The sequence below is a fragment of the Hippoglossus stenolepis genome, chromosome 8, assembly GCF_022539355.2.
Source record: "Hippoglossus stenolepis isolate QCI-W04-F060 chromosome 8, HSTE1.2, whole genome shotgun sequence".
Lineage (NCBI taxonomy): Eukaryota > Metazoa > Chordata > Actinopteri > Pleuronectiformes > Pleuronectidae > Hippoglossus > Hippoglossus stenolepis.
The window spans coordinates 2866904-2882029 of record NC_061490.1 but is presented as its reverse complement, the minus strand read 5'-3'; the positions used below and the strand labels follow the sequence as shown (position 1 = coordinate 2882029).

Sequence of the window (15126 nt, the reverse complement as noted above, 5' to 3'; positions counted from 1 at the left end):
AATTTCTTTGTTGACAAGGCTGCCAAGGTAGGTGGAGACCTCGACAGAGTCAATGGGGTCACTGTTGACTGTGATGGGTGCATCTGGGTTGGCATTTATGGACATCACTTAGATTTTTAACTTTGGCGAAGGTGTTCAGCTTGTCAGTTTCCTCCTGCAGGTGTTGTGTTATTTAGGAGAGAGCAGCTAGGTCGTCAGCAAAGTCCAGGTCTTCAAGTTGGTGATTGTTATTATTCTGAATGCTTAGGGGACATGATGGAGCATGTGTTCAGAGATGCTTACATGAATAGTGGGTGACAACTGGTCTGTTGAAGAATCTGTTTTGTCTATGGTGACTCCAGTTATCCTGTCCAGGGAAAAATATCTGGTTATATCGTCCCTTAGCACACAAGATGTGTACTTCAGGGTTTTTCTGTCATGTTGACATTCAGCAGTGGGTCATAGAGGGGTTCATTCTTACTTCTTTGACTTGCTGTTCCATATTGTTACTCATTTAGTTTGCATGTACCAATATATGAATTGATTAAACTGACATTTGTATCTGTGATTCCCTTCAGATCTTCTCCCTAATATGTTTACTGCATTCCTGTCCTTAACAAGACTCTTGTAGCCGATTGCTTTGTATCTTGGTGCCACAGTAACCACACACAAACACACACATGGACCTGGTTAAGCTTTGTCCTAACCCATAGAGACCAGAGTCCAGAGGGAGAAGCCTGGGTCTGGGCCCCCTCCAGCTGGCAACAGGAAGCCATGACTCTAATAACCGGGTGGCTTCTCAACTACAGGGAGCAGCGATGCTTTTTTCCCCATAGGAGCCAGATTGGCGGAAAATGAATAATTATGGGCTCAGAGATTGAATGAATGATTACAGCTCTGCAGTCTTTTAAGTAATATTCATGTTTAGTCTTCTTAGAAACTAAACATGAACTAAAATACTTCAGATTGACTCATCATCAATAAGCCGAAGTCTGGAGAGATTTTTTTGATCCACGATTTAAAAAATGCTTAACACGGTGAGCGGTTGATGCAACCATGAGTGTGTGATTTCAGACCAGACCTTCTGTTCTCCAGAAATCAGCTCCTGTTGAACAATCACCTATGTGTTGACTTGTTTTGTCTACAGGCAGAAATAAATTATCTCATAATCTCATTGCTCCTGGCCACACCCACAACACTTTACAGAGGATGAAAGGGGCTCAGCCGGGGTTTTGAAACTATGAACTCTGTATTTTCTCTCAGGGCAACAACTCACCATTTTGTCACATTTCATCATACCTCAGATTTTGATGGTGTGTGTGCAGAATTTTTCTGTTTAAAGGTGCTGAGGGATGTGCTCAGAATGAAAACTTTACACAGTAATTAACAAAACAGTGGCTTAAGTCACACAGCAGGAACACTTTGACTCTATGTTGTATAGACATTCAGACAGAACGTCTTCACATCTTCTTCTTCCAAGGTGTATCGACGTGTCAAAAAAATTACAATCAATCTTCCTATCTGACTCTAGGCAAGAAAGCAAAGAAGCACATTCACTAAAATGACAAACTATTCCTATAAAAGGCAAGGTTGGTAATCTATGTTTTACTTATTTAATCATTCGTAAAAGCCAACAATGTATTTGTCTACCTCTCACTCTCGTCTCTCTCTTAAACTTTCTCTTGCAGTCAAGGTCTTCAAGTTGGTCCATTATTTCCTATGTAAACCTTTAAAAAATGTACCCAGTAATTTTCTAAAACATCAGGGCAATATCATTTTCAGCAAACATTGCTTGAACAGGTATTATTGGTGCATTTGTAGACACAAGATAAGATGATTAAATGCATATATTAGGGAGCTAACGCATGATATGAATTTACTGGCAGAGACACAGTTCAGTCAGGAATATTTTGTGCCATGATATCTAAACTGGCACACATGTTTTATAGACTCTATAGGTGTTTTACAAACAAATCTTAGTAGACTGCAAAGAGTACAGGAATGCCACCAACTATTTTAAACTCTTGGCACTGAGGGAATAAGGAATAGACAGACCAAAGGAGGGATGGATGGATGGATGAAAGGAGCAACAGAGGAGAGGAGAAAGAATGCAGAATGTGTCTTTGTCATTAATGATGGCTCGGGGATTTGAGAAATAATGTGTGCTGAGAGATGCTAGCTCTCTGGAGAGTAAGGTGGGGGGGGGGTTAGGGATTTATTAAGGCCTCAGCCACAAACCCCCTGGGGGACGAAGGTAACAGACAGCCTGTGTGTGTACACGGACACACATGTATGCACACAGGTTCGACAGCTGTGTTTGTACAGAGCAGCCTTGTCTTTGCCCCTCTTTGCAGAGTCCTCTACGGTGGTCATGAAAGCGCTCCAACTGAAAGTATCAGTTCATACCTTTACCTCTGCGTCTAGTCTCCCCCGCAGTAACTGGAAGTACATTGTAGGTGACATACTTCCTGTTCGCAAGAGATTCGGATGAAGCCAGATTGTGTTTCCTAAAGGAGCTGGGTCCCTTGTTAAATCGCTCATCCTCCAGATTGGCCCAGACATAACACCAAAAGTCTGAATGATTCACCACATGCAAACGCCGGGTGTCTCATGCTTCATGCTCTTTTTCACATTATCAATCATTATAATAATGCCACAAGCATTTACGCTCAATATATTGGAGTGTATTGTCAGTACCTAGAAACCCTAGAAGTACTGCTCCAACAAACAATGACTAAATGTTTTTTTCTTTTACTCAAATCCCCAAATTATTGTGAGGAAGTTATAAGTCACAGTCAAAGGTTCTGAGAACAAAAGAGCTCTGTGTTATTCTGTTAGTGTGGTTCAGATAGTTTAAACAGCCCCATGACAGCAAAGGTTGGACTTCTGGATCTTCTGCCATTTTTTTATTTTCTGGAAGTTTGCATTGTCTAAATTGATCAATAAAAGTATCAGAGAACGTCTAACTAGACTGAATAAATCTTGATAAACAAACACAGTTACCACAATTTAAAAAATATAATTTCATGTAGACATTAGGATACATAATCTTTATTTCAAATGTAAAAATAAATACCAGTAATTGTTTTTTGTTTCTGCTCTACCTTTAATTTAATTGATTTCTTTTTAACAATGTGAATAGTTTATATAATAGAATTTGATATTATTATCTATTTCTTAAATAGAAAGACTAACAGTAAACTTTTTGGGCAAACCCTCTTACCTATCAGAAAGGGCATGGAGTCAGGGTGTGGGAGCTCATGGCTGTCAGTCAATATATGAACAAGTTTTTGGCAGACTACCTCTCAATTAAAATTAAAATAAAAAAATAAAAACTAATATTTGTTACTAAAAGATGTTGCTATAGCTGATTCACAGCCACAAAGACTAGCAAGCTCCCAAATCCTTCCTTTAACTGAAACGATGAATATAACAATGCAGCCAATGGAAGGGTTCGCTTTCAAGTCTCATGTTAGTCTCATGTTGTTCAGATGCTCCATCTATTGCCCTGTCACTGCTCACAAGAGAAACAATTTGCAACTGGGGCAAAAGAAACTCCCTGTGAGATGAGGCAACCTTGAGAGGAACCTGTGCGCTCTCAAGGGCCTGCATCCTCCTGAGGGCCGGGGGTCATTGTCCTGCTCCAGGCCATGGTACATGCTCATCATCCTTCAGCCCCCCTGGCCAGGGTTTTCATCCGTCCTCCTCTGGATATATTGGTAGGATCTGTTGATCTCAACCTCGACATTCATCCTCATCCTCAGATTTCCTTTGAACTCTACCTTTTGTCCTGATAAGGGGTGGTATGTAAGGTAGTTGGTAGGATAGTATGTTGAGTAATATCTAAAGGGGTAGAGTAGAATGTAGGGGTAGTAAAAGAAACCATGAGCATGACCTCCCAGGTGTCCTGTTCACATCATTGAAGATGGGACCTTGGGGTGGGCCAATGCTTTCACCATGGGAGACTCACATGCATTAATCTAAACGGCACCCAGATCAGCTACCAAAACAAAGAATAGACAAGCTTGGATCACAACACACACACACACACACACACACACACACACACACACACACACACACACACACACACACACACACACATATATATATTCTAATCCTCTACCCTCATTCTTCATTTCTCTCCTCATGTGTTTTGGTCCCTCTGAAACCTGAGCAGCCATTTAAGAACCAAGGGTTTTTGCTGTCACAATTTAAATTCTTGCGCAGCAGGGGTAGAGAGGCATTTTCTTGCCCGTTCTCTCATCCCAGTGACAGATATGAGAACTTTCCCACCAGCTCCTTTTTAATCTCCAAGCTCACTGAGCAGACTGGTGTTGACAAAGCACTGGAAAGACATGTGAAGTGATCAGTCTTTCTAACAGCCATGAAACGTTCCAGCATCTCCATTAAACTGATCATGTGCTAGTTGGCAAATTTAATGTAATTTCTCAACCTTTGAATTAACTGTAATACAGACATATGAATAGATAAAGTATTTGACCATCATTCTAAAAGCATGCACTATGTCTAGATATGTATTTTATCCACTAATTCCACAAATCTCTGTCTGTCTGTGGCTCGCATATCGAGAACCATTCATTTTATCGGCTTCGACTCGGCATGTGTAACGTTCAGGGACAGAGGTAGTGCAGTGTCGAATTTGTTGCGATTTGGTAACAGTTATTATGTATACCAATAATATTGCTGTTAATAATATGTACCAAACAGGGGTTTTATTGTATGTCGTTATTGTGATAATAAGTCATCCAAATGTCATTTCCATTAACCACAAATAAAATATACAGTATATAACTTTAAAGTTAATTATATTATTACTACTTAACATTGACTTTTCTTGTGTTTTGTTTCCCTTATTCAGCCCATACATAGGTAAACCTTGGTCAAGTCTATTCAAATTGAATGTTTTATTTACCATCTGTCATGCAAAGGATCCATAGCAGAACTTCCCAGGTTTTTGCAGTTGTGGTACATTCTGTATACAATCTCTTTCCCACGCCTTCCATCTGTCTCCTCCGCTGCTGAGAGATTAATAGATTGATTTAATGGATCCAGCACAGGCAGGAATATGGCCTGTGTTTTTCATCTTTTTGGGTGTGCCCTGGCTTGGGTACTGCCCTTGAGACTGAAACACTTAGACACAAAAGCATATTCCGCTTCTTTGTCCAGGGAACTTTTGTTATTCAGAGGGCTGTCAAGGAAAGACTTCCAAAGAGCATATTGAGCAATGGACACAAATGGCCTCCAACACATACACACACACGTTTGTTTCACTATCTCCACAGGAAAAACTAATTGACTTACTGCATTCCCTACACCCTTACCCAAACCTTAACCATCACAACTAAGGCCCTGTACCAATTCCTCTCCTTTGGTCCTACCCCTAGATATGAAGTGCCCTTCGCTGGTAGTAAGGCCACAAGGGAGAGGGATGGAAATCTTCCCCTAGGAATTGGGACACCACTCGCTACGTCATCAGCAGCCAACCAATGTTATTACAGTGACAAACACTATCAACTAACATTATTACATTAACAACCATTTTCAACCAATATTATAATAGTAACACTGTGGCTGTGGGGTAGAGTGGTTGTTCTCCAACCAAAAGGTTGGGGGTTCAATCCTCAGTCTTCCCCATCTGCATACCGAAGTGTCCTTGGGCAAGATACTGAACTCCTAACTAACTGTAAGTCGCTGTGGATAAAATGACAGGTAATATAATTACACATCTGATAACTGAAGGACAGGATTGATTCATTGATCATTACACAGTCAATCAGTCAGTCAACATGTAGTCTGGACCCATGGGGACCTCAATTTTATCCCCATCAGTTTGTTTGCATTCGGTTTAAATCCTCACCAGGATCTGAAAACAAATACAGCATAAATACCCCCCCCTATCTTTATTGGCTCAGACCAAGAACCAAAGATGAGTCTGCATTGGGAAGATGTTTCTTTCTTTCTGAAGTCCAAAAACCACACTGTGTCCTACTGTGTATTTTATGGTCAGTGAAAGCCCATAAAAGTGCACATGTTCACAGCTCAGTCATGATCCATGTCAAATGTTTCTTTTTTCACTCGATAAAACAAGAAAAAAAATCTATGTGTTCAGTGTATGGCAGGCCGCATAATCCTCTGGCTTTATCGTATGATGAGAATAGATACAGGAAATTCAACATGTAGTTTGACTTCTGCACAGGATACACCCCCAAGTCCTCTTCTTTAGACTCCACTGCATGAGCAGTTCTGTTCTGTGTGAACTGACCTGACCTCTCACGTAGCGTCATGCACCGTGCTATCCTAGAGGGAGCTGTGCTGGCATTTGGGATAGGCCACATCTATCCTGTCACATGTCGCCTGTCTCTGTCTATGTCTCCTTAAGCCCAAACACAATAAAACATTTATAGCTCCCTTCTTGGCCTCATTATTCCTTCTCTTCACACAGGCTCTCTGTGCTTTAGTGCTGCTCTCAGCTTGATAGAAAACACATTTCTCTCTTTGACGCTACTGCCGTGTTGGCAGTAGGTCAGTAGAGCTGTCAGAATCTGCATTAGGCGTCAGTGTCTTGCAGTGTGGCAGAGGGAAGGATAAACACTGACCCTCCAATAGCCCTCTCTGATCAGGACATTAAGTTTTATTACAGCTGAACTCAGGTCGCTTCTCATGCTGCATTTCTTTCTCTGTGTGCTTCCGCTCAACATCCTCCTCCAGCTGAAAATAAGCAGTTTAGCAGCCACTGTAACAAGTAGGAAACGGCTTTATTGAGATGTACATGACTTTTTCCAGAGTAGGTGTTAGGTGGGGTTTCATAAAGAGGCTGAAATAGAGCAGGCAGAAAGAGAAAGGGAGAAGACAGTGAAGGAAAAGAGAAAACAGAGTGAGAAACCTTAACTGCACTTTATTGAGATGTACATGACTTTTTCCAGAGTAGGTGTTAGGTGGGGTTTCATAAAGAGGCTGAAATAGAGCAGGAAGAAAGAGAAAGGGAGAAGACAGTGAAGGAAAAGAGAAAACAGAGTTAGAAACCTTAACTGCAGAAGGCGACTGTGTGAGGAGAGAATAGAAACATTCATCCCCCTGTCACCTCTCCTGTTGTTCAGTTAGCTCAGTGGGCTGCAGGTGTTTCAGATGGTATCGTCTGTTTGCTCAGCCTGTTCTAAATTTTCTCTTTCACTCACTGACTGAAACATGAGTGCTGGTGTTTATAAAACAGGTTTAAGACAACCTAACCATTGTTTCTATCTGTGAAATTGACTCAAGCATTACACTGCTCATCTTTACTTTGAGTCACAACACATAGTTATCCCATAGTTCCTGCTTTTGAAATGTGTATTGCAAAATATTAGTCAGTTGTTTGGTGCACTGCAAAGTCTGAGCTGCAATTATAGCTTGTGTAAGAATTTTCCTCAAACAGAACAACTTGTAATTGTCTCATCCTGCCAGTACAGTTGTGAAGTGGGAGTGGACTCTGCTTCTTGAAGTGTTTGAAGTGTCTTCTCTTTGAAAACATTTTATAAACCATATTCTAAACTCAGAAACACAGATCTCTCCTGGTTAATGTAATGATCCTGTAGCTTTGTTTAATATATGTTCCACATTTGTAACAATTTTAACTTCTGTCTGGGAAATCATGCTGTCATTTTGCATGGTGGGCAGGTCTGAATACTCTGAGCCTTGGGCACCATTGATGTGGCATTATAGCTGCATTCAAAACGAACTATTGAGCTCATTGTTGTGAGATGGGATGTCGTGTACACACAATGAAGTTGGGCGAACACAACATGGACGCTGCCACATAGACTCATAATGTAGTAAGCTAGCAGGCAGGAAATGTAATGCAGGAAATGCAAAGCTGTAGTCACATTTTGCCTTAAATTTACTATACAGTTAAAGAAAAGAAATACAATATATTATCCTACAACTCCAATTTAAAGTTGACTTCCATGGCCTCAGCCATTTCTGAAAACATCTGCAAACTCATCTTGACTTGTGAACTCTGAGGTCTTCAGAAAACCCTGAGGTCCAAGGTCATGAATAGCTACCACAAGAGGGGGGTGTTCATATGGACTCCATTCATTAAAACGACCCCATTTGAAGGCAGAAAGAATCTAAATGAGTAATGAACAGTTGATCCTCATTCTTAAAGCTGTTTCTCTGCACTGGAAAAAAGTACAAGTAGATTGAAACGAAAGACATCTGACCTGGGCGGCTGTGGCTGAGGGGTAGAGCGGTCGTCCTCCAACCTGAAGGTCAGCAGTTTGATCCCCAGTCTTCCCCATCTGCATGCAGAAGTGTCTTTGGGCAAGATGCTGAACCCCGAATTGCCCCTCATAGAACAAGAAAGTGCTAATAGATGCACTGTATGTCTGTGTGTGAATGGGTGAATGTAAAAACAGGCTCCTGTGTGTGTGTGTGTGTGTGTGTGTGTGTGTGTGTGTGTGTGTGTGTGTTGACTACATTTGATAGGTGGTCTGAGCAGCATGGTGTTAAATTGAACACTGCTGTTTTACTGGGGGACTGGGTGGGCTCTGCTCTTTTCTTTCAAATTTGATGTTAATGGGATTCAGCTCCTTTTGTGGGGGTTTGACCTTCTCTCCTGAAAACTCATTGTGAGGTGCTGTCAAACAGCTGGGGAAACAGGTGTCAGCCTGTTAAATGTCCATTAAACAAAACGCAGCACCGAGTTCTGTGGCTTTAAAGTCACCACCAAGAGATTCCCACTTGTTTTCATTGGAAACATGATCATATAGCTGTCACTCAGAATATTGTGATTACAATTCTTGAACTTAGTGGCATTGAGGAGTCGACATCCCCCCTCTTCATTTATCACCCTGTGCTTCGTCGTATAGTGGAAGAGCGCCCCCCTCTGGACTGAAATAGTGCTTGAAAGCAGAGGCTCCTCTCCCTGTGTTTAGAAAATGACCCCTCACATTATTTGCTTTAGTTACTTCCGGTACCTCTTCTGTTGGTTCACTCAAAATAAAAGCCGCCCTCTTCTCACAGGTATGGGATGGACTGTCTGATCCAGTTTGAGGACTTTGCAAATGTTAACGCTTTCCGTCTACTGAGCAAGTACCGCAACAAGTACTGCACATTCAACGACGACATCCAAGGTAACCACATGATCAGTGTAAAAAATATGAATACTATTGGTACAAATATCCTTTGTTTTTCAAGATAGATTAAGTCACATTTTTCACTGGAACAATGAAAGAAAAAGAGGGAAAGAAATGCCACAGCTGTACCTCACTCATATCATTTTTTATCTGATTAAGCTCCTGTATGTAAGGTCCTTGTTGTGTAAATCTAACTGTACCCTGATGTGAATAACTCAACAAAACTGTGTCGTTAATTCTTCGCATTTATCCAAAATTGTTTTCTTAAATAACACTGTTCACTTCAGATATTCACTGACACCTCTCCCCTGGAGTCTATGCAATGAATGCTAACATAAAAGTTGCAGAGTGTAATTATGTCTCATCCCGTAACACTGCAATTTAGAAAAGAACCCTTATTCTTTCATAAAGCTAACATCTCACAGAATAGCACGAAATCCGTCCCCACACAAACATCTGAGGAGAAAGCCTCAGTATAACTCTCTGGGCTTACCCAAGTGATGACTCCACAGTTTCCCCTTTTTGTGATAACACACTCGTCTTTTACACTCACACACACGTGTGTTGTGAATGTTACAGAGAGTTAAAATGTCAATTGTCTTTATTGAAACATTAGCTCTCTGGGACCCTGGATGGTGAAACTGGGCAGTACAGTCTTACACTTTTTCCAAATGAGAGTTCAAAGTGCCCTGTGAAGATGTATTTATAAACATGTTTATATCGTTTGTTATTCACCAAAACACATGTGTTTATCCATCAGTACTAACACACATGATTCTTGCAATTCCTTTCCCATACAACAATTCTCAAACTCATTTAAAATACATTGTTTTAAACATCCACATTTGGTTGATTGCAGTTTGTTCTTTTTCTTGGCCCATTAGTGTCAATCAGTGTCATACTGTGAAAGAGCCAGTGTGATCACAGGGTCAGGGACCCACTCCAAAAACATCTTTAGGAGATTAGTAGTTGATAAAAACATATTTATTGACTCACACTCCGCTATTTTTCTTGAGTTTATAAAGTCAAAAACAGTAGCATCATGTTCTTCATCCCATGAAGCATATCATTAAGAGTAGGTTGAACTCTTCAGTGATGCTCATGTGTAATCTTCAGGTACTGCTGCTGTGGCAGTAGCTGGACTCCTGGCCGCCCTCCGCATCACCAAGACCAAAATGTGTGACCACACCATTGTTTTCCAAGGTGCAGGGGAGGTAGGTGCTTTAAGTTAGGCTGACTATGTGTATTTGTCTGCTATGGACCCAGCCAGGGAACGTCTACATGTCCTCACCCCTCTGTTGTGTTATTTTCTCTTGTCAGCTCTTTACTGTATCTATTCAAGGTAATATGTCAACTTTAAGAATGAAAAAACACAACCATGTCTCCCAGTGAAATATGGGGAGTTTGATTCTCATTGTATTGAGAGAAAACAACTGAAAACTATATGGCACTCATTAGAGCTCATACCTCGGCCAAGGCCCAACTGTCAAAATTCAATCAATCTCCACCAAAAAAAGGGACATTCATTATTTACTCCCTGGGAAAACTGTACAAATGTGAAATCTCATAATGTTCAATTAAGTGGGGAAAAAATCCTGGATCCACCCCCTGATCCGGATGCACATCAGCATTTAATGGGCTCTTCCCTGACCCATACCGCATCCTTCCATTAAGTTTCATTAAAAATCTGTTGTGTTGTTTTTGTGTAATCTTACTTACAAACAAACAAACCAACAAGCAATCAGACAGGGGTGTAAACATAACCTCATTAGAGGTAATGATGTTGGTGTTCTATAGTCTCACTTGTTACATGGAACATACTAAAGGGCTGTTGTAGCAAACTAACATTTTGAGTTGAGTGTGGAACAATTAGTTAAAGTTATGATTCATCATCATTTCTCCCTTGTGTCTTGCTACCAGGCAGCGATGGGGATTGCTGAGCTCATCACCATGGCCATGGAGAAGGAGGGACTCAAACAGGAAGAGGGCTTGAAAAAGATCTGGATGGTTGATTCCAAGGGTCTCATTGTCAAGGTGACTTAGTCAAATCCAGCAAACATACACATATAAACACATGCATCTAAGCACTGTAGCTGACCTGAATGAATGGTCCAGTATTAATCTATTTGCTTCAATGTATATAGATGCTTCAAAAAAAAACTAAGCCAGGAAGTATGAAAGATAGAAAGATGGAAAGATTTACATAAATTATTTCTGAAATCAATAGAAACATGAGAGACTGACATTAAACGACAGGTTGAGAATATGTGAGGGTGGATCTTCCTGAGCAGTTTGTCATCACTGCTTCCTCCACTATCCAGAAAAACACATTTCCTGTGGTTTGTTGATTTCTATGACAGAGGTCTTTCCTTGGAATCACTGCAAAAGCGCTCTCCACGGGGTTATACATCTGTTTTCTCCACAATATCCATGTTATTTATTATTCCTCCCCCATACCTTCACCTCCTCTTCACTGTCTTTTCTCATCCCTCTGCCTTTCATTCCTCCTTCTCCCATCCTCATGTGCATCTTCTTTTATCTCCTCTTGTCACTCTCTTGATCCCAACTTGTGATTCTCACAAGAAATCCATCATTTTGTGAGCATTAAACCTAAATCTGTTAGAAAGTAACTCCGGACTGATTTTTTTGTTTTTTTACAGTGTTTCCACAGATGGTTTTATGTTTTTAACGCCCCCCTCTTCATCTTGTATTTCCAAACCCTCAGGGTCGGGACAACCTGACTCATGAGAAGGAAAGGTATGCTCATGAGCACCCACAGATGAGGAAACTGGAGGATGTAGTCCGGAAACTCAAACCCACGGCAATTATTGGTAAAGCAACATGAGTGTTGTTTGTCTCTACCATCATAATATGATAGATACAGAAGAACTTCATTGTCCAACAATAAACATAGTTATTGTTATAAAAATAATAACCCTAACCCTGACTTCAAGTGACCTAAAAGGGAGAGTTGAAAATTCACTCATTATCTACTCACTCCTATGCCGATGGAGGGGTGGCTGAAGCGTTTGAGTCCACAAAATACTTCTGGAGTTTCAGGTGTAAACAGTGCTGCAGCCAAATCCAATACAATTGAAGAATATGGCTACCCTTTCTTCAAACATAAAAAACCAACATAACCAACATAAAAAAAACATTAAATGCCTCCATACTGCTCCTGTGGAGTCATCCAAGTGCGTAAGCCCCGACATTCAGATTTGACTAGAAACGGCGTCATTTACATTATGTTTTTAGCCTAAACGTCCTCTGACTTCCTCCTCTGGAGCTGCGTTCACATTCACATGCACACACTACACACAAGCTCTCGCCCAAGAGCATGCGCAGGGTGTGCGGTTGCATAGCTACATCTGCTAGCATCGCTTCTTCTGGTAGAAGATATTGAGGCCAAAAACATGGTGTAACTGACTCCGTCATTTCTATTGTTTTTTTACGTTTTAAGAAACGGTGATTATGATTGATAATGATTAATATTTGATCAAACCTGATTTTAAAGTTGAAAAACTAGAAAAGTTCTAAATGTAATGTTGCACATTGATGGCTTTGTGTGTCAGGTGTTGCCGCTGTTCCCGGAGCGTTCTCCGAACAGATCATCAGGGACATGGCGTCTTTCAATGAACGCCCTATCATCTTTGCCCTCAGCAACCCGACCAGCAAAGCTGAGTGCACTGCTGAGCAGTGTTACACACTGACACAGGTACTCACTCTACACGCTCTACATAGCTATGAGTTATTTCTGTCTCTTATCTCTAATAAAACCATGGTTGAATACTTACTCCTCTGTATTGCAGGGGCAGGGCATCTTTGCCAGTGGCAGTCCATTTGACCCTGTCACGCTGCCTGATGGGAGGACATTCTATCCTGGTCAGGGAAACAACGCCTACATCTTCCCTGGTGTGGGCCTGGGCGTCACAGCATGTGCCATCCGTCAAATTACAGAGGAAATCTTCCTCACTGCAGCAGAGGTAACACACTGACATATACACACACTTTATATTTTACTCTAAAATGAATGCATGGAATTGTACAGCTTTGTAACTTTGTAACTTGTCTTTACTGAACCTCCACTTACCCTCCTAAAGTCTCATTCAGGCTACATTTCGAGAATCGACTGACTGTTTTGAGAATTTCATTTTAGATTATATACAATTATGGAGAAAGAATTTCAAAACTTTTCATCTTCATAATGAGACTGTAAAAAACTAGTAGGAGTCATACACTAAAATCTAGTCAAAGTACACAGGAAACTCCAGTTCAAGTATTCAGAGCATAAAAATATCTCCTGTGAGTTTTATATTGTATATTGTATCCCTGCATCATTATTACTGATGGGTAAGTAGCATTTTAAAGTTGTTGTTTGCCAATTTCTGTCACTTCAAATACTGTTGTAAAATTTGAATCCATGACAATGCTTTATATTTTAATATATTAATAATTAACCATGTTGTCAAACAGCACTTGTTCTCAGTATATCGTTTTTGAGATCTGAAAGAAAGTGTGAAAGTATAAAACTACTAATGAATAATACAATAATAATAAAACAAGTACTTGATTCTCTTGGGGTTATGAAGGATACAGACCATCCCAAAGCTCAGGCTGATCTATAACATCACATTTAAAACTTTATTCTTTATAATTGATGTTATATTTGAACCTAGTTATTTATTTTTTGTCCAGATTGTTTATTTATTTAACCATAACTGTGTTCACTGAATGTGAATTGAAAGTGGCAGCACAAACTGGGACTCATGTAGCACGTTAGCATGTTATATAATTTCTCTCTGTGATAACAGGAGCGATGTGTTTGCTGTTTAACAGACTCTCGCTCACCTGGTGACAGAGAAGGACCTGTCAGAGGGACGACTGTATCCTCCTCTCTGCTCCATCAGGGACGTCTCCGCCAAACTGGCTGTGAAGGTGAGAGCTCAGTTTACATATAGCAGCACATGTAGCTCACCACATCCGTATGACTCCAGTTTAACTTCAACTTCCTGTGCATTACAGATCATGGAATATGCCTACGAACACAACTTGGCCTCACTTCGCCCGGAGCCATCCGACAAAGAAGCGTACGTGCGCTCGCTGACTTACAGCACTGACTATGACGAGTTCGTGGTGGACTCTTACCGCTGGCCGGCCGACAGCATGGCCGTGCAGTCATGCAAACTTTAATACACTGGACAGAGAGACAGAATGAGCCCTGCAGGGACAATCTAACTACTGACGTGCAATACCATCACAAGTGATATGAGAGAGGATGTGTGCAGAATTTTCTCATTCATATATTACTGTAAATTTAATGGTGGCAATACAAGAGCCAATACTGGAACGTTTCATACTTCTGGTGGGTCCACTTTAGGAGGTATTGAGCTTTATTTCTTGTTATTAGCACCTTCCCTGCAATAGTAGAATAGTAGTTTACACAGGTTTATAATAAATAGTTAATCATTTATTAAGTACAGATGAAACGGAAGCTGATGAAATGTGAAACAGATGCTGTTTTATTAAATTGATAATATTTAACCATAATAAATTTAGAGAAAGTCTTTCACAGGGAACTTTTAATTGTACTTTATTAGGCAGTTTCTTTATGCCTGTGTAAGATATAACCCAGAAACTCTTTGTCAAATAAAAATGGTTTCAATAATGTTTTCCATGTTTGATTATTACATCTGTGCCGACAAATGAAAAGGATGCACTAAACTGGAAATATGTTCTTGGGTACAAAGAAGATTTATAATAGAAATATGAGCAGCCATCATTAAGTCCTGTTCCTAACTTCCTCTCTCTGACATCTTTGGTGTCTTTCTATTTAGTCCCAGTGGCAACACTCACCTTATAATTCATAATCCTTATTTATCCTTATACTGAATCTCTTATTTACAGGATTGAGCAAATATGGTATTATGGCCCCCTCCAGAGGTCAATGAATATCATTGCAACAGAATTAGTAAATTTAGTTATTTTTATTGATTGTTGACATATTTTGAGA

At 40.4% G+C, this 15126-nt stretch overlaps 1 protein-coding gene across 1 annotated transcript in view; it reads left to right on the top strand.

The window, feature by feature from the left end:
• Window positions 1-14781, top strand: part of me1 (malic enzyme 1, NADP(+)-dependent, cytosolic) — an 82403-nt gene extending 67622 nt beyond the window's left edge. The window contains exons 7-14 of the mRNA XM_035164360.2: window positions 9004-9113; window positions 10233-10330; window positions 11037-11150; window positions 11842-11947; window positions 12689-12831; window positions 12926-13099; window positions 13953-14051; window positions 14139-14781. Coding sequence (XP_035020251.1) covers window positions 9004-9113; window positions 10233-10330; window positions 11037-11150; window positions 11842-11947; window positions 12689-12831; window positions 12926-13099; window positions 13953-14051; window positions 14139-14306 — 1012 coding nt within the window. The 3' untranslated portion in view covers window positions 14307-14781. The remainder of the gene's footprint in view (window positions 1-9003; window positions 9114-10232; window positions 10331-11036; window positions 11151-11841; window positions 11948-12688; window positions 12832-12925; window positions 13100-13952; window positions 14052-14138) is intronic.
• Window positions 14782-15126: the final 345 nt, after the last annotated feature.